Source organism: Stegostoma tigrinum, chromosome 16, assembly GCF_030684315.1.
Source record: "Stegostoma tigrinum isolate sSteTig4 chromosome 16, sSteTig4.hap1, whole genome shotgun sequence".
NCBI classification, from domain to species: domain Eukaryota; kingdom Metazoa; phylum Chordata; class Chondrichthyes; order Orectolobiformes; family Stegostomatidae; genus Stegostoma; species Stegostoma tigrinum.
Window position 1 is genome coordinate 41,510,286 of NC_081369.1, and position 20,325 is coordinate 41,530,610.

The window sequence follows — 20,325 nt, forward strand, 5'->3', positions numbered from 1 at the left end:
ACCATTACGATCCACATCTTTGTGACTCAGCACATTTCTCACTTGCCAATCACCACCAAGGCAGGATAATAAAATGTGAGGCTGGATGCATTTTATTACATTTTATTATCTTGGATTCTCCAGCATCTGCAATTCCCATTATCACCACCAAGGCAGGAGACCTGTCTGCTGACATGGAGAGGTTACTTTTCTTTTCTTTTATTTTTACGAATTCATTTATTAGGTGATGCAGTCACATAATAACAAATCTGCTGTACATGTGTTGACTATGAGGTGTTTGGATTCATACCGGAGCCAATTTAAAAGAATTCATCAATATCCCCAATAATTATCAACACTCTATTAACCATAAAGCCACATTATGAAAAGTAAGCCTTAATTTCCTACATACCAGAATATTTAAATTGGCACAGAACAAAAGGTAGAAGTTAACAACAAGACTTTTCCATTATAAGTGACATTGAGTTCTATACTCAAAGGATATTTTCTAGCTCAGGGGTACAGGCTCTATCACAACACAAGAGCCACAGATTCAGATATTTTCTAATCAAGTTGTTCAGCAAAGCTATAAACACACCTCTGGAGCAGATGGGACTTGAACCCCACTCCTGGCTCAGGAGGAGGACACTACCTCTGCACCATGGGAGTCTCATTTTTAATTTTTTTAGAAAAACAATCCATCACCAAATCACCAGGTTTTGTTTTTCAAATCACCAGATTGTTTTCTAATCAACATGCTCAGAAATGTTATCACACACCTCTGGAATAGAATGGTACTTGAGCCTGGGTTTTCTGGTAGGGATACTCCAACATTGCCACAAGAGCCCTTACAAAAGCTCTAATTGTTTTTAAGTTTTATTCTTCTATTTAACCTACTTTTCTAATCTGCCTATGCAGAGAAGTTATTACACACTAATAACTGGTTCAGGTGGGAATTGAACCCAGGCCAGGGGTAGAGACACTACCACTGTGCCGTACAAGCCCTTACAAAAGTTCTTTTGTCATTAACCCAATCCTCTAATCAACCTGTTCAGTAATGTTATTACACATATCTGGAGTAGGTTGCGCTTGACCCCAGTCTCCTGGTCCAGGGGTACAGGCATTACCACTGCGCTATTAGTTAGGTTTTTGTGCTCTTTTGTTTTTCTAATCAACCTGGTTACAAATGTTAATACACACCTCTGGACCAGGTGGGACTTGAACCCGGGTCTCTTGGCCCAAAGACAGGGACACTACCAGTGCCACACAAGAGGGCACAAAAGCCCTATTTTTCCAAGCAACCTATTCAGAGATGTGACTAAACACCTCTGGAGGGGATGGAACTTGAACCCGTGTCTCTTGGTCCAGGGGTACGGACACTACTGCTGCACCAAAGGGCCCCTCTGGGGCAAAAGCCCTAAAACACATGCTCCATTAAGTATTAACTGCTCTCTATTATCTCTTCAGTACTTCCTGGTTAACTATGAAAGGAATCACCATTTACAACACTGTCAGTAATGGCTGACAGATGGTTCATTTTCAGAGGTTAATGTTGGTAGTTTGTACCAATACAAATAAAAAATGGTATAGGTAATATGCTGCCACAAGTTGGAATACATGACAGCAAAGAATCTCCATCATCTTGTTCAAATGGATACTGAAAAATGCAGAAATTCCTAACAAGTTAAATTCGTTGGCACGTATGAATTGATATGCAGGTGCAAAGAATATCTTTAAATTAACTTTAAAATGTAAGTTAGAAACAGAATATTATAATTGTATCAATCTGAACGACTTACTGTCACTAATGGGAATCGAAGATTGTCCCCTTGCAGATTATTAAAGTTCTCAAACGTGCTCCAAGCCACAAAGTCACCACTTGTGCTAGTTCCAACAATCATCAAAACTTGGTATTGGAATCTAATATTTGGCTGTTCTTCATAGGTGTTTATTTTTAACCAAAAACCTATGGTAAGAAAATCAGATTAATTAAAAGAGCATTCATTTACATAAATTAAAATTGAAGTCTTTCATTCAGTACAACACTACAACTATAAAGTGCTACACATAATATACATCATACTGTACATTACTATTTCTGTAATTGTTTCATATACTGTCTGATTAATGGAGTGAACTGTTGTTAACTAAACACAAACCTAAGTGCCTAAACTACAACAGCTAGATAATCTGAGAAGAACAAGTAGCAACTAATTACCAATTCAGCCAGCAGGGTATCACCAAACAATTTCCCCTTGAAGGCAATGGAAATATTTGCAGTAGTTTGTCACTTCTACTCTCCTCTTCCCACCAAAAAATACATACACACACCCCCAGTAACCTTTGGCCATGTAACACCAAAAATAATATTGTTTCTTGTACTGGACAAATATAAATAGAAAGGTTCATCAATAGTAGGACCGCTATTTTCTTTGATAAGTCTTAAAGAACTTGACTTGCTGCCGCCTTGCTTAGTACATAAATAGCTTCACCCAGAAATTGGTGACGGTAGAAATCATTAGGTTGAATGCCACCAAGTATAGGTACAGAGGAATATAAAAGTAGAGCCCTGTGTTCATTTGTTTACAATTTACCGAATGCTGTTTGATGGACTTCAGAAGCGAAGGATTAAGTTTGTGAGCTTTATACCAAGTAGCCTCCGATCAACAATGTCTATTGTTGCATATAATATATGTCTACCAATGCTGAATGGGACTAGCCCATATTTTGGCTAAATTAAGAGTCTGAAAAGTTCTAGGACGCCATACATCTAGTCAATGGCAGTTCCTTGTAACAAATCAGTGTTCCTAAGTGGAAAATTACAAAGGTTCCTTTATTCCCTGTGGTGTTCCATTTGTTTCATCTGCTATCATACACGGAAGGGTTTATCTGTGATTCTTCAATTCTGAGGAAGGAAGCTCTTGGTCTCGAGGGTGTGCAGCAAGGTTACCAGGCTGATTCAGGGAATGGCAGGTCTGAAGTATGAGTTGAGACTGACTAAGTTGGGATTGTTTTTGCTGGAGTTCAGACAAATGCCGGGGGTGGGGGGTAGGATCTCAGAGACTTGTAAAATTCTAACAGGACTGCACAGGGTAGATACAGAGAGAAATGTTCCCAACGGTGGCTGTGCCCAGAACCAGGGGTCAGTGTGAGAATTGGGGTAGACAGTTTAGGATGGAGATGAGGAGACATTTCTTCACCCAATGAGGAGTGAGCCTGTGGAATTCATTACCACAGGAAGTTTTGGCATCAACTATATTGAATGTATTCAAGAGGCAATGAGATATAGCACTTGGGGTGAATGGGATCAAAGGTAATGGGGAGAAAACAGGATAATGTTATTGAGTTGGACAATCAGCCATGATCTTGAAGAATGGCAGAGCAGGCTCAAAGGGCTGTATGGCCTCCTCCTGCCCCTATCTTCTATGTTTCTACGTCTATGTTTCCTGCAAGGCACACCAATATTCTGAAGGTCAATTGGGAACGGCCTAGCATGACCACTGCCACTTTTTCTTAACTTATTTGCAATTAGGACAACCAAACTCCCTAACAAAATGAGGGGAGGGCCTAGGCCGGAAACGTCAGCCTTCCTGCTCCTCTGTTCATCCAGCGTTACACCTTGTTATCCCTAATGAAATGAATCATATTCGGGATGTTAACTTTTGAGGGCACATCACAATGATTTCTGTTCTACAATGATCACAGCTCAGATCAGAGCCAAGAACATATAATTTTCAAAAATGGCTCCATGAATGAATTTGCAAAATGGCTTCAGGTAAGTACTCACATATAATATTTGTTTGTGAAACCAGAAACTGCCAAGGATGATACTATGCAGTTCATTCTCTTAGCTCTAGGAATATCATTGGTAGAAAAATAAATAACTTGCAAGCTCCCTTCGCTATAAATGAGCTACACTGCCCCATCACCATACTGCATGAAAGGAACGTGATTAGAGTTGGACAAGAATTCCCCAAGGCTGGTTTAAAGTCCCATCATAAATTTCACTTCTGGCATTGAAGTCTTTTCTATCCCCTAGTAGCGCACATATGCGGAACACCTTGATGAAAATTAGGTCTCTTTACTATATTCTTCTTCTGGTACATCAAGAAAGAACAACTCTTCCTGCTTAACATTTTATAATTTCTCCCACAGTTAGGAATAAGTTCGGACTAAAACCACTGCAGTCATCTACATGTCTATAAAAATGATTGTCTAAGCCTGTGAAACTTGAGTAGAAGTTTCAACTTAGTAAAGTGGTTCAATAACCTGCACTGAGTTTTATTGCAAAGGCTTGGAAAGAGACATGCAGAGGCAAATCAAAAACCACCCAGCCACTTCCGGAGAAACTCTGTAGTGGACTACAAGGGTTAATGTGAATGATGCTTTCTCCAAGGCTGTAATGGGGGTACCTACAAAGAGAAGCTGTGACTTCAAAAATTATGCAATAAGAAAATTTTCCATCTGCAAGATTCAGTTCCTCTTCAGTAAAGGAGAGTTGCCTCATATTCCAGAAAAAGTAAGAAAAGGCCATTTGGCACATCAACCCCACTCCACCAGTCGTTATGATCATAGCTAATCCCCTATCTTAATTCTATTCCCGCATGCCTATCCCAGGCGTCTAAATATATTCCTTAAAGATTTGATCTCCATAATCTTATGTAATAGAGAATTCCAAAGGGATGCCACCGTCCGTGAAGAAATCTCATTTGAGTCCACAATGGTATCCCTCCGTATCCTGAGACCATGACCCCTTGTCTTGGACTCCTCAACTGCATCCCACCATCCAGTTTGTCCAGCCCGGTCAGAATCTTATGTTTCAAAAGACTTCTTCTAAACTCCAATAAATATACCCAACGTATTTAACCTTCCATCATGAGATGCCTTCAATGCAGGAATCAACTAGTGAAACTTCTCTGAACAATCTCTAATACAAATATGTACCTTTTTTTAAGTATGGAGACAAATATTGCACCCAGAAGGTGCAATGTTACCAATGCCTTTTGCAGTGGCAATAAGCCTTCCTGATTTTTATTCTCCATTCTCCCTTACAGTATAGGCTGACATTGCACTTGCCTTTCTAATTGCTTACTGTACCAGGATGCTGACATTTTGAGATTCATGTACAAGAATACCAAAGTCAGTTCTATAGTCTTTCCCTATTTAAATAATATTCTGCTTTTCTAACCTTCCTGCCAAAATGAATGGTCTCACATTTTTCCACACCATATTGTAACTGCAAGTCTGTATCCACTCACTTAACCCATCTATTTTGCTTTGCAAATGCTTGGCATTCTCCTCACAATTTGCTTTCCCACTTAGCATGACTTCAGCAGATTTGGTTTCAAGCAGTCAGTCCTTTCATCCAAGTAAGTAATATTGATTGTAAATAGCTGTGACCCTAGCACTGATTCCCACATCAGCTTGCTTGTTACAGTTTGCCAATCTGAAAACAATTTATTTATCCAGACTGTTTCCTTTGGTTTGCTACTCCTCTCTCATCATTTAAAAATCAGCCTCATGAGATCTTATCTTGTGCAGTAACCTTTCATGGGATATTGTATTGAATGCCTTTTGGAATGTACTCGAAAATGAAATCTCCTATTCTAGAAGCTACTTGTGATATGCTTTCCAATTCAGATATACTTTGTCAGATGATACCAGCATCTCGTGCCAGACTTGCTGAATCACAAACTAAACATGGGGTCATCTTTGCATAACTGAAAGGCCTGCGCATGGCAAGAGACTTACATTGCTTTGAGCAAGGTGGAGTATACTGAGCAGAGATAACAAGAACTGCAGAAGCTGGAGTCAGAGATAACATAGCATAGGGCTGGAGGAACACAGCAGGCCAGGCAGCATCAGAGGAGCAGGAAAGTTGACGTTTGAGGTCGGGACCCTTCTTCAGAAATGGGGAGGGGGAAAGGAGCTCACAAATGAATAGAGAGGAGGGATGGGCTGGGGTAGGTAGGTGGGATGGTGATAGGTGAGTGCAAGTAGGCAATGGTGGGGATTGGTCAGTGAGGTGGGAGGAGTAGATAGGTGGGAGTGCCTTTGGAATTCTGTTGCAATTAGTGTGTAGGTGTGCTCTGCACACATTACATTGATTTTTCTGGTCAGTGTCTCTTGGTACACCAAAAATCTTTATTTAAAACTGAATCTTTACGAGTCCCAGGAGATAGCTTTTTAATTGTGGTGTTCATCTCTTCCCCATGAAACATGCCCTCCTGTATCCTGAAGCTAATTGATGATAGGAATCCAACCTTTTGCATGCCATAACAAATCTATCAATCTCAAGTGAAGGTCATGAGTCATTGCAATGCATTTGTAACATTAAGAGATGCACCAATCAACAAGATTGTGCCCCTGAGCAATATCACTTACCTTCTACTTCTACACTCATTTCAGTCAGCAGGCAAGCTGGCACAGCACCTTGCCACAACCTAAGGTTCGACTGCATGAAGATATCATTGATAATTTGGAGCACTTAGCAGTTCAGAGTTGCCCTGCATGACTGGTCACCTTTTCCCTGGACATGACACATTAAGGGGAAACCAGTTGCCTCAAATGCACTTGTCCAGCTGCATCCAAAGACAAATTGGCAGCTGACATGAAGAACTGGGTCCAGCAGACTCAAGATCTGCACACAAACGTATACCCATTACCTTTTCTTCCGAGATTTGAATCAATTAAAACATGACAACTTGATAGTTATTTAGTGACTTTAACAATTCTTGAACAGCTTGAGTGCTTTTAGACAGTATTAAAAATCTTATAGTTTCAAAGAGTTTATGCACTTTTTACGTATATTTGTGCCACTTTCAAGAGTCACAAACAGTTTCTAATTTGTTCCAAAGGGCACCTGACATCCCTTCCCTCTTCCCCCAACAAAAGGTATGCAAGGATCGTATCCACAAGGTTACATTATCTCCCCAAAGGGGTACCCAACTTTCAAATCCAGTCTTCACAAATTTAATGTCAACACTCTGAGTTCCTTGATACCTTAGTGGTGGATACTGATGATTTAAGTAGATAGTTACCAACATAGAACATGCATTCACATAACCCAACCAGACACCATTCTGCCCTCATGAAAACGAGACGTGCACTGTCTCATGGCAAGAATGTAATACCACTCCTTCCTGTCTCCCCAGCTCTAGTTGCTCAAGGGCAATTAGGGATGGTTAACAAATGCTGGCCTTGCCAGTGGCGTCTATATCCTATGAAAGATGTAAAGAAAACAAAACTATTTAGAGTCATAGAGCTGTACAGCATGGAAACAGACCGTTCCCTCTTCCCCCAACTTATCCATGTTGACCAGATATCCTAAATTAATCCAGTCCCATTTGCCAGCATGTGGCCCATATCGCTCTAAACCCTTCCTATTCGTATAACCGTCCAGATACCTTTTAAAATGCTGTAATTGTACCAGCCTCCACCACTTCCTATGACAACTCATTCCATACATACATTACCCTCTACGTGAAAAAGTTGCCCCTTAGGTCTCTTTTAAATCTTTTCCTCTCACCTTATATCTATGCCCTCTAGATTTTGACTACCTCGCCCCAGGGGAAAAAAAACATTGTCTACTTACCCTATCCACACTGCTCATGATTTTATAAACGTCTGTAAAAGGTCACCCCCAAGCCTCTGGAAATCCAGGGAAAATAGCCCCAGCCTATTCAGCCACTACCTATAGCTCAATCCCTCCAACTTTGGCAATATGCTTGTAAATCTTTTCTGAGCCCTTTCGAGTTTCACAACATCCTTCCTATAGTAGGGAGGCTAGAATTGTCACAGTATTCCAAAAGTGGCCTAACCAATGTCCTGTAGAGACACAATATCAAGTTAATGTTACTATATAGCTGAATCACCTACCAAAAAGAGCTTACGAGAAAGAAAAAGGTGTTTCTGAAATATCTCAAATGCAGCTGAAGACAAATCATTTTCACCAAAAGAGGGAATAGGTGAGATTGCTCTTGCAGGGATCTGGCATAGGTATGTTGGGCCAAATGGCATCTTTCTGTCCTGGAACTACTCCCTAATTCTATTTAGTGGAGTGAAGATCCAAGGGAGCATTGTGAAAGTCACAAGTAACATTGTAAGTGACTGAAATAATTGCAAACTATCCCTGCTTATTCTTACAAGTGAACATACCATGCGCCTCCAACACCTCTCCACTGTCATTCAATTGGCAAGACTGTTCTCATTCGTTTCCATTCTTATCTACCTAACTCTAGCCACAATTTGCTATAACTACTGTTAAAAGTCCTGCACCATTCCTTCTGCTATCTCCTCAGGGCCTATCCTTGGCTTCCAATTTTCCAAGTGATGCTGAACCTTCAGAAGTCACTGCTACTAAAGTGAGCTGCAGCGCAGTGGCTCAGTGGTTAGCATTGCCACCTCACAGCATCAGGTATCTGGATTCAGTTTTAATCTTGGATGACTGTCTATTTGGAGTTTGCATTTTCTGCCATGTCTGCATGTTTCCTCCGGATGCTGCAGTTTTCTCCTATAGTCCAGGATGGATTCACCATGGGAAATGCAGGGTTACAAGTATAGGGTAGTGGGGGAGGGTCTGCAGGGAATGCTCAAACATCGGTATGCACTTGATGGGCTGAATGGCCTACTGCCACAGTGTAGGAATTATGTGATTCTGACCAATAAAAAAAACCTCAGAAAAGAAATTAAATTGGATGTCATTTTTTGTCACTAACCTGACTGAGCTTTTTGAGGAAGTAATGAAGAGGACTGATGAGGGCACAGCAGTGGATGTGATCTATGTGAACTTCACTAAGGCATTTGACAGGGTTCCTCGTGGTAGACTGGTTAGCAAGCTTAGATCACAAGGAATAGAGAGAGAACTAACTTTTTGAATACAGAAGTGGTTCAAAGGTAAAATGTAGAAGGTAGTGGTGGTGGTGATAGAGTGGTGTTTTTCAGTCTGGAGGCTTGTGACCAGTGATGTGCCACAAATACTAGTGCTCGGTCCACTGCTTTTGTCAGTTATACAAATGATTTGGATGTGAACATAGGAGAGGTATAGTTAGTAACTTTGCAGAATTCACCAAAATTACAGCTGTAGTGAATTGTGAAGAAGTTTACCTCAGACTACAACAGGATCTTGATCAGATAGGCCGATGGGCTGAGGAGGGGCAGATGGAGTTTAATTTCGATAAATGAGAGGTGTTCCATTTTGGAAAGACAAATCAGGGTATGGCTTATATACTTAATGGGAAGGTCCTGGATTGTTGCTGAACAAAGATATGTTGGAGTGCAGGTTCAAAGTTCCTTGAAAGCAGAGTTGCAGGTATTTAGGATAGTGAAGATGGTGCTTGGTATGCTTGCCTTTATTGGTCAGTAAATTGACTATAAAGTTGGTAGGTCATGTTCCAGCTGTACGTGGCATTGGTTAGGCCACTTTTGAAATACTGGAATTCTGGTCTTCGTGTTATATTTATTGCCTGTCCCTAGTTACCCTTAAGAAGGTTGTGGTGACCTGCCTTCTTCAGCTGCTGCAGACCACCTGCTATGGCTTTTGGGAGTGGATTCAAGGATTTTTAACCCAGTGATAGTGAAGGAATGTTGACATATTGGATAGTGAGTCATGATAGCTGGTAGGGGAATGACGAGGGTTGACCTCTTGACTTCATCCTGCCTACTACAAATGCACAATTTATGATTCATGACAGTATTAGTAGGAATAACCACAACCCAATCCTTATGGAGACAAATGCCCGTCTTCACATTAAAGATACTCTTAATATAGTGTTCTATGGCACTAAGACTGTGCTAAGCAAGATTGACTTCAAACAGATCTAGAAATTCAAGACTGGATATCCATGAGGCACTGTGGGATAGCAGTTGAATTGGGATCCAACACAATCTGCAGCTTCACAACTTGGCATATTCCCCACTCTACCAATACCATCAAGCAGAGGGACCAACCCCTGTTCAATGAAGACTGCAGGAATACATGCCAGGAGCAACACCTGGCACACATAAATGTGAGGTGTCAACCTAGTGAGGCGACAAAAGAGGACAACTTACATCACAGGTAGCTTAAAGAGAAAGTGATAGACAGGGCTAAGCGATTCAACAACCAACAGATCAGAGCTAAACTCTGCAGTTCTGCCACATCCAGTCATGTATGAAGCTGGACATTTAAACAATTCCATGGAGGAAAAGGCTTGACAAATACTCCCATCCTTAATGATGGGACATTCCAGCACATCTGCAAAAGACAGGCTGAAGCATTTGCTCCGGAAACTTCACACCACCAGGACAAGACAGTTCACTTGATCAGCATCACATCCACAAACATTCTGTCCTTCCAGCACTGACACTCAGTAGCAGTAGTATGCACCATTTACAAGATGCACTGCAGAAATTCACTAAGGTTAAATTCAACAAGTCCTTCACACCTTGCAAACTCTTAACCACTACCATCCAGAAGGATAAGGGCAGCAGATACAATGGAACAGCACCATCTAAACATCCCTCTACAAGCCAATCAGAGTCCTGCTTTGGAAAATATCGCTATTCCATCACTATCATTCCAGTGGAATCCTGAAAACATCTCCCAAATAGTATTGTGGGTGTGCCTATCAAAAGAACTGCAGCAGTAACAAAAGCAGCTCATCACTACTTTCTCAAGGGCAACTACGGATAGGTAATGAATGCCGCCCTAGCTGGTGGCTTTCACATTACATTAATGAATAGACACCGAATGTTAAATTCTGTCCTATTGGAGATGGTCATTGCTTGCCACTTGTACTGTGAGATTGTTACTTACCACCTATTAGTTCTAGTCTGCAATGCTGCATATGGGCACAAATTATGAATAATTCTGGACATTTGTTCACTGATGATTGCACGCTCACTTTTAACCCTGTGATGGACAGAAGGTCACTGATGACACAGTGAAGGTGTTTGAGATTAGGACACTAGTCCCGGGAATGAGATGTTTGGCCTCTAACAATTACAACCTTTTCATGTATGACTCCATTCAGTGAAGAGCTTGCTCTCCAGTTCCCACTGTACCCAGTTTTATTCAGGCTCCTTGATGCCTTACTGAGTTGAATGTTGCCTTCATGTGAAAGGCAGTCACTCTCAATTCACTTTAAGTCCAGTTCTTTGTTCATATCTGAATTAAGATTGTAATGACATCAGGAGCTGAGTGGCCTTGGCAGAATCCAAAGTGAACATCAGTGAGCAGATCATTGCTGAACAGGTGCTACCTGACAGCAACAATTAATTACAGCAGCTTTGTTCTTCCCAATATTAGTTGGAGGAAATTTCTCTTCAACATGTACTTTATATCAACCAAGCAGTCTGGGAATTTTTAGACAGCATGAAGGGGTCATGACAGATAGTAGTGGGCTAGAACTGGGTTCAGCAAGCAAACATGCAGAATCTCACACCCTTTTCAAATGTGTCACCAAGTGGCAGCACATGGATAAAAGAAATGAAAAAAGGAGATAGTAAGAACTGCTGATGCTGGAGTCAGAGCAGAAATGCTGGAGTCAGAGCAGAAAAGCTGATGTTTCAGGTCGGGAGCTTTCTTCAGAAATCTGAAGAAGGGCCTTGACGCAAAACGTCAACTTTCCTACTCCTCTGATGCTGGCTGGCCTGCTATGTTCCTCCAGGTCCACACTGTGTTATGAATATTAGGAGACTGGGAACAGGAAGTCATGCAAGTGATTTGCTGGCTATAATTAGATAGCTATAATTGTAACCAGGCAAGTGCAATCCCACAACTGGATGGCATGGAGTGATGTTACTGGGGAATGGCTTGGTCAACCAGACAAAAGATGCAGACCGGTAAAGAAGGACAAGAAGAGATATTTTGCCTATCCATATCCATCTCAATTTCACTAAACATAGCCTATCACTCCCACATTCAGACATTCTGAATGTCAATTTTGAAGACAACAATCTCAATTTCAGGAGATCATTTATTTTACTTTTTAGGGTATCTAGTGGCATAGTGGTCATGGCAGTGGACCAGAGACTCAAGCTAATGCTCTCTTGACCTCATTTTAAATCCTACCATTGGCACTTGGTGGCGTTTAAGTTGAATTCATGAATCTAGAATTAAAAGCTGGTCTTGGGGTGACCATGAAACTATCATTGACTTTGTAAAAGTCAATCTAGTTCACGAATGTTCTTCAAGAAAAGAAATCTGGCATCCTTACCTAGTTTGGTCTACATGCGAATCCCTGATGTGTTTCACTCATAATTGCCCACTGAAAAAGGCTAGCAAGTCACCCAGTTCAAAGACAATAAATGCTGCCCTTGCTAGTAATGTACAGATCCAATGATAGAATTTTACAAAACTGTAAAATGGTTTCCAATGCAGAAGCAAAATGCGTTCAAATTCAGACAACTATTTACAAGCCTCTACCCATTCATGAAAAAATACCAAACAGAACATATAAAAGGGAGCGAGAGTAGCTCAATCATTTATGGGGAATCTTCCATTCCTATTCCACTTTCCTGCAGTTTCCCCATATGTATTAATAACCAAAATCTATTGCCATTTTAACACCACCACATTCCCAAACCGATGTCTCAGGCTTGCTCCAGCAAAGCTCAGAGCAAGCTCGAAGAACAGCATCTTATTTTCTACTTTATCACATGAACTGCCACCATATACAATCCACTTTCAGCCACTAACAGTCTCCATTAGCAGCAATTGATTCTCCCAGGCTGACCTTTACCCATACTTCTGTCTGCCTATCTATTTTTCCCTCAATTTCCATCTCCATCTCCATCTATCATTCACTCCTCACTCCCCACTCCCCACCAAACAACCAAACGTTAAAACCTTTGACTGCAATGAAATTTCACTTCAAATCAGTCCTTCAAATATTCAAACCTCTATTCTGAGGTGGTGATTTTGAACTCCAAACTTGCCAGCAAGGGGAAATCATCTTCCCTGCACTGACCGCATCATATCTCTTTAGGATTTTGTATACTTTAGTGAGATCTCATTCATTTAAATTCTAGTTAACACAGACACAACCTATAAATTATTCTTCTAGGAAAACCCCTCATCCCGGGAATCAGTCTAATTACCCCCTAAAGCAAATATTTACTTTCTTTGCTAAAAAGATCAAAATTACACAAAATTCTCCAGTAATGGTCCCACCAAAGGTTCCATAAATCGTACTATTTCCCTCACAAACATAATACGTCATACAATTAGCTTCATTTACACCAAACCGTAGAAACAACAATAAAAACCACATCACTCAGATTTCTAATTCGAACATATCTAAGAAAGTATTTAAGTAGGCCAATGGTCTGTCAGCAGACTGAATTAAATCTCTTACCATGACTCCTGAAGGCAACCAAAAGCGGCGGGATGTACGTCAGCGCCACGACTATCAATAAGAACAACGTAGCTTTGGTGAAAATGCTTGTTTTGTAACGAATTAAAGACGGGTGCGAATAAACTTCGTAGATGGCCATTGGTAGCCGAGTGTTCCTGGAGAAACCACCACTTCGATTCAAGTTTGGCGTCAGCTTCCCAGGGCAACTGTCGTCAGGCCGCGCGGTGAGAGGCGGGGCTATCGCGACTGATAGCGGTACCGCCCAATCACAGGACGACAGGGTCCGGCCTTCGCCGAGATCCATCCAATCAGAGCTGGAGGGCGATGTCGTTCCCCCCCCCCCGCTCACCCCGACCCGCAAATCTCATTCAGAACTCTGTGATAATGGGAACTGCAGATGCTGGAGAATCCTTGATAATAAAATGTGAGGCTGGATGAACACAGCAGGCCAAGCAGCATCTCAGGAGCACAAAAGCTGACGTTTCGGGCCTAGACCCTTCATCAGAGAGGGGGATGGGGGGAGGGAACTGGAATAAATAGGGAGAGAGGGGGAGGCGGACCAAAGATGGAGAAAAGAAGATAGGAGGAGAGAGTGTAGGTGGGGAGGTAGGGAGGGGATAAGTCAGTCCAGGGAAGACGGACAGGTCAAGGAGGTGGGATGAGGTTAGTAGGTAGGAGATGGAGGTGCAGCTTGGGGTGGGAGGAAGGGATGGGTGAGAGGAAGAACAGGTTAGGGAAGCAGAGATAGGTTGGACTGGTTTTGGGATGCAGTGGATGGAGGGGACGAACTGGGCTGGGATGTGTTGCAGGAAATGCGGGAGACGCGGTCAAGGGCCACTGTGGGGGGAAAGTTGCGGCCCTTGAAGAACTTGGACATCTGGGATGTGCGGGAGTGGAATGCCTCATCGTGGGAGCAGATGCGGCGGAGGTCCTTCAAGGACCGCAAATTCCCCCCCACAGTGGTCGAGAACGCCCTTGACCGCGTCTCCCGCAACACATCCGTCACACCCCGCCCCCGCCACAACCGCCCAAATTGGATCCCCCTCGTTCTCACACACCACCCCACCAACCTCCGGATACAACGCATCATCCTCCGACACTTCCGCCATCTACAATCCGACTCCACCACCCAAGACATTTTTCCATCCCCACCCCTGTCTGCTTTCCGGAGAGACACTCTCTCCGTGACTCCCTTGTTCGCTCCACACTGCCCTCCAACCCCACCACACCCGGCACCTTCCCCTGCAACCACAGGAAATGCTACGCTTGCCCCCACACCTCCTCCATCACCCCTATCCCAGGCCCCAAGATGACTTTCCATGTTAAACAGAGGTTCACCTGCACATCTGCCAATGTGGTATACTGCATCCATTGTACCCGGTGTGGCCTCCTCTACATTGGGGAAACCAAGCAGAGGCTTGGGGTCCGCTTTGCAGAACACCTCCGCTCGGTTCGCAATAAACAACTGCACTCCCAGTCGCAAACCATTTCCACTCCCCCTTCCAGTCTTTAGATGACATGTCCATCATGGGCCTCCTGCACTGCCACAATGATGCCACCCGAAGTTTGCAGGAACAGCAACTCATATTCCGCTTGGGAACCCTGCAGCCCAATGGTATCAAGTGGACTTCACCAGCTTCAAAATCTCCCCTTCCCCCACCGCATCCCAAAACCACCCCAGTTCGTCCCCTCCCCCCACCGCATCCCAAAACCAGCCCAGTTCGTCCCCTCCCCCCACTGCACCACACAACCAGCCCAGCTCGTCCCCTCCCCCCACCTCATCCCAAAACCAGTCCAACCTGTCTCTGCTTCCCTAACCTGTTCTTCCTCTCACCCATCCCTTCCTCCCACCCCAAGCCGCACCTCCATCTCCTACCTACTAACCTCATCCCACCTCCTTGACCTGTCCGTCTTCCCTGGACTGACCTATCCCCTCCCTACCTCCCCACCTATACTCTCCTCTCCACCTATCCTCTTTTCTCTCCATCTTCGGTCCGCCTCCCCCTCTCTCCCTATTTATTCCAGAACCCTCACCCCATCCCCCTCTCTGATGAAGGGTCTAGGCTCGAAACGTCAGCTTTTGTGCTCCTGAAATGCTGCTGGGCCTGCTGTGTTCATCCAGCCTCACATTTTATCATTCAGAACTCTGCTTGATCGTTCTCAGAATCGTAGGTTCGTCCATGCGCTGAGGGAGGCAATTAAGACCGTAATGTCTGTGCTCGCTCTCTGAAAAAACAAATCACTCGAGTGCTAATCCCCACTTGTTCCATGTACAGTTCCTCCTTTTTCAGATAATAAGATTAGATCACATGAAATACAGGGAGAACTAGCCATTTGGATACAGGAACAAAAACAAAGTTGCTGGAAAATCTCAACAGGTCTGGCAGCATCTGTGGAGGAGAAACCAGAGTTAACGTTTCAGGGTCCGGTGACTGTTCTTCAGAACCATTTGGATACAAAGATAATTGGAAGTTGACAAAGTGTGGAGCTGGATGAACACAGCAGGCCAAGCAGCATCTTAGGAGACAGAACTGGTTCAAAGGTATACTACAGAGGGTGGTGGCAAAGTGCTGCTTTTCAGAGTTGGAGTCCCAGTGATGTGCCACAAGGATTAGTGCTGGGTCCATTGCTTTTCATCATTTATATAAATGATTTGGGTGTGAAGATAGTTGGTAGGGTTAGTAAGTTTGCAGATGACACCAAAATTGGAGGTGTAGAGGAAAGTGAATAAGGTTACCTCAGATTACAGCAGGATCTTGATCAGATGGGCCAATGGCCTGAGGAGTGGCAGATGGAATTTAATTTAGATAAAGGTAAGGTGCTGCATTTTGGAAAGGCAAATCAGGGCAGGACTTATATGCTTAATGTAGCCAGTGTTTTCCCCGGGATAGTTGAATCTAAAACTGGAGGGCTTAAGTTTAAGGTGAGAGGGAAAGGATTTAAAAGGGACAACTTTTTTCTCACAGAGGGTGGTGCATATATGGAAATGAGCTGCCAGAGGTAATGGTGGAGGCTGGTACAATTACAACATTTAGAGGGATATAGGCCAAATGCAGGCAAATGGGACCAGATTAATTTAGGATATCTGATCAGCATGGATGAGTTGGACCAAAGGGTCAGTTTCCAAACTGCAGCTCTATGACTCTGTACTTTTTCATTATAACAATCTAAATTGTGCTTGAATGCATCAACTGAACCAGCTCTTTACCATTGTGGCAGCTCACACAACTTTACCTCCAGTTACATGTAAAAGATTGTCTTCAAGTCACCACAAGTTGTCATTTCATCAATCACCAACAATCACAATTGTTCACTTACGGAATTCCATGTCGCTGTTTATTGGTCCTGTGAATTCTTGCATAGCTAATAAATCCAATCCTAGAACTTCCTGTTCTACCACACATTTGGTAGATGTTTTTAGGTGATGGAATTGGTCCTTGGCTTTGAGGTCACTGGCACTTCTTTCTTTAGTTAGTTTCCAGACTTCCTCCCGCTGATGGGTGTTCTCAAAGAATTGTGCCCATTCAAATAGGACCTTCCTCCAAGTCAGTTGCTTCTAAACAAAGGTCCTTCCATACATTGACATATATGATGTATTTCTTGGGGTAAGTCTTCAGGGAGCCTTTGAAATGCTTCCTTTGTCCTCTTCTTGCTCAAGTGCCTTCCTCAAACTGGGCAAAGATGATTTGCTCTGGCAGTCAAAGCTCAGGCATCTTAAGCGAGTGGCAGTCCAAAACAGATGGTTTTTGGATCATCGTGGTCTTGATGCTGGTGTTCTTGCTTCATGGATGCTGATGTTAGTTCACTTGTCCTCCCAGCTGATCAGAGAATCTATCTCAAACAGCATTGATAGTACTTCTCAAGGACCTTGAGTTGGTGTTTATACATTGTTGAAGTTTTGGAGCCAAGTAGAACAGTCAGAAGGATGACTGCATTATACAGAAGGGTTTTAGTATCAGCGCAGATGTCACGGTCATCCATGTCATTGATGTCAGCCATAGATGACAGCTATCTTCCCAGGTGGGGGAAATCTTCCACATTTGGGAGGATTTCTCTGTTGTTCTTAATGGATGGATGGACAAGAACTTGACTTGCGACAGGTGATAAAAGATTTGAGTTATCTTTAGGGTGAGGCTGAAACCAATTCTTCAGTAAGCTTCCGTGAAGGCATTAAGCAAGGATTGAAGATTGTCTTCTGAGAGACTGGAGATGACATTGTCAACCAGTTGAGTTGAAAGTTTTTCATCCACTTATAAACAATTTCCACACCACTGGGAACTTTACTTTTGACAAGATAAAGAATATCACCAGGGATATCAAAGGGACTGTCTTTAGCTAATTACTTGAAATATGTTCTCTCTGGTTCTCAAACTTCTTTTATAGTGCAATTTGATGGCGCATGGGGTTTAGGCTCAAGACAGGTTGGTCAAAGAGAAGGAAAAATCAAGAACTTGTCTTCAGGCTTAGATCTCAAAGCAACACAATTTATTATACTTTTAAATTACATATTGCTATATGTGGTAATCATTGATATACCAGGCTCTGATCTTAGGTAATGTCTAATCGTTTTTCCATCATAAACTCACGAAGATTGATAGCACAGGAAGAGGCCCTCTAAGTCTGCACCAGTCAAAAACAATCACCTATCCATCTTCTCTCCTACCTATCCCCCCGACTCATCTCACTGACCAATCCCCACCACTGCCTACCTACGCTCACCTACCACCATCCAACCTACCTCCCTCGTCTCACCCCTCCTCTCTGTTTATTTCCCAGCTCCCTTCCCCATCCTTATTTCTGAAGTAAGGTCCCAAACCAAAAACATTAACTTTCTTGCTCCTCTGATGCTGCCTGGCCTGCTGTATCCCTCCAGCTCATACTGTGTTGTCTGTGACTCCAGCATCTGCTGTTCTTGCTAACTCTCACCTAAATAATCTAATCCCATTGCCTTATATGCTTTGGTATCACAAGTGTACATCTAAACACTTCTTAAATGTTATGAGGGTTTCTGCTTCTATCACCCTCTAGATGAAAAAATGTTACCTCACATTCCCTGTAAACGGTTTGTCCCTTGCCTTAAATTGATGCCTCCAGTAAGGGAAACATGTTTTCCTTAATCTGTATTTTCCCAAATGACTATTATTTTTGCCTTTGATTATTATTCCTAAAAGCTTTACCACCACTGAGATTAAACTTACTGATCTGTAGTTATTGGGTTTATCTTTACAGCCTTTTTTGAACAAGTGTAGCATTTGGATGTGGGAATTAAATGTAATTTTGCTAATTCCAAAATGACACAAAAATGAGTTAGATGTGTGAGTTGTTAGAAGGTTGTAAAGATGCTTCAAGGGAATTCAGAGAGGCTGGGTTAGAAGGTAAAAGATTGGGAGATGAAATACAATGTAAAGGAGTATAACATCATCCAGATTCATGATTTAAACAGAAATACAGACTATTTCTGAAACAGTGAGAGGCTTAGATGTGTTGAACTTCAGCATCCTTGCTCACGAGACACTATAAATTGATGTGCAAATACAGGAAGCAACTAAGAAGAGGATTAATGATATCTTACTGCAATTATAAAGAGCCTTGGTGAGAACACACCTAGAGTATTGTACACAGTTTTGATCTCCTGATCAATAGTGAAATACACTTTTCACAGACAGTAACTTGCAGGTAATGATGTTCTCATGCATCAGTTGCCCTTATCCTTCTAGGTAGCGGAGGCCACAGGTTTGAAAGATTCTGCTGAAGGAGCTTGAAGAATTATTTCAGTGCATTTTGTAGTTGGTACACATTGCTGCATTGTATGAGAGTGGTTAAGGGAGTGAATGTTGAAGATAGTGGCGGTTGTGCCAGTCAGGCTTTTTGAGAGTTGTTGGAGTTGCACCCTCCAGGCAAGTGAAGACTATTCCATCACACTGCTGACTTGTGCTATGTAGATGATGGATAGGAATGGGAAGATTGAAAATGAATTACTTGCTCCAGAATCCTAATCTCTGACCTACGCATGTAGCCACAGCATGAATGTATCTGGTCCAGTTCGGTTTCTGGTGAACAGTAACCCCGTGGGTGTTGACAATGGGGGATTCAATAATGATAATGCCATAAGTTCAAGGGGTGATTGTAGGTATCATTCTTGTTGAAAACTGTCATCTCCTGATATTTGTGTGGCATGACTATTACTTGTGTTATAACTTTTGCTGATATTTTCATTATTTTGCTTTTGGTTTGGATTTGTGAACTGTAGGAGAGGTCAGTGACCTTTGGACTGCGATCAGCAGCTTATTTTAAAAATAAAGAGAACAAACAAACTACTATTTGTTTCTGAGCCAGTGCTGAAGGTTAATTGCAGGTTGTTTCTTGTTAAAAGGTGCTCTATAAATGTTTTGACTCTGGAGAGGCCTTATACTCAGGTAAATGGCAGATACTGAGTTTTTACTGGGACTTCATACTCAAACAACCTGTCTAACAAAGAAAGGCCAGAGTTTGAACTTTATTTTGAACTGTGTTTAAGTCAGAAGAAGGTTACAGATAGAGAGATTTTATTATTATGAAGTATAGTTGCAATTAAAATGAAGGAAACAGCAGCCAGTAGTGCACGGCAAATATTCTAAAATCAGCAGTGTCGTGATGACCAGGTTTTTTTTTGGTGACATTGAGGGCTGACTATCAGTCAGATCACATGTTGAACTCCTTTTCTTTACATATTGCCATGGGATCTTTTATGCTGAACTGAGAGGTCAGATGGGGTATAAGTTTTTACGTTGTGTGGAAAAATGGCTTGCCAACTTACAGTTAACTTGATGGAATGTGAATTTGCAGCCTTCAGACTCTGACAATAATGCAACCAACAGAGTCAAAGCTGATATCTTATGATGAAGTCAACAGCATTTTTCCCCTTGAGAGCTAGTGGAAATGAGGGATATCCTTCCACCTAACTGCAATTTTCAAGTTTGAGATCCGTAGCTTTTATTCAATATTGAAATTCAATGGAAAGACAATTTGT

At 42.4% G+C, this 20,325-nt stretch overlaps 1 protein-coding gene across 1 annotated transcript in view; it reads right to left on the reverse strand.

Annotated features, from left to right (window-relative positions):
* Window positions 1-13,545, reverse strand: part of tmem231 (transmembrane protein 231) — a 37,637-nt gene extending 24,092 nt beyond the window's left edge. The window contains exons 1-2 of the mRNA XM_048547207.1: window positions 13,317-13,545; window positions 1,779-1,945 (exon numbers count right to left, since the gene is read on the reverse strand). Coding sequence (XP_048403164.1) covers window positions 1,779-1,945; window positions 13,317-13,455 — 306 coding nt within the window. The 5' untranslated portion in view covers window positions 13,456-13,545. The remainder of the gene's footprint in view (window positions 1-1,778; window positions 1,946-13,316) is intronic.
* Window positions 13,546-20,325: the final 6,780 nt, after the last annotated feature.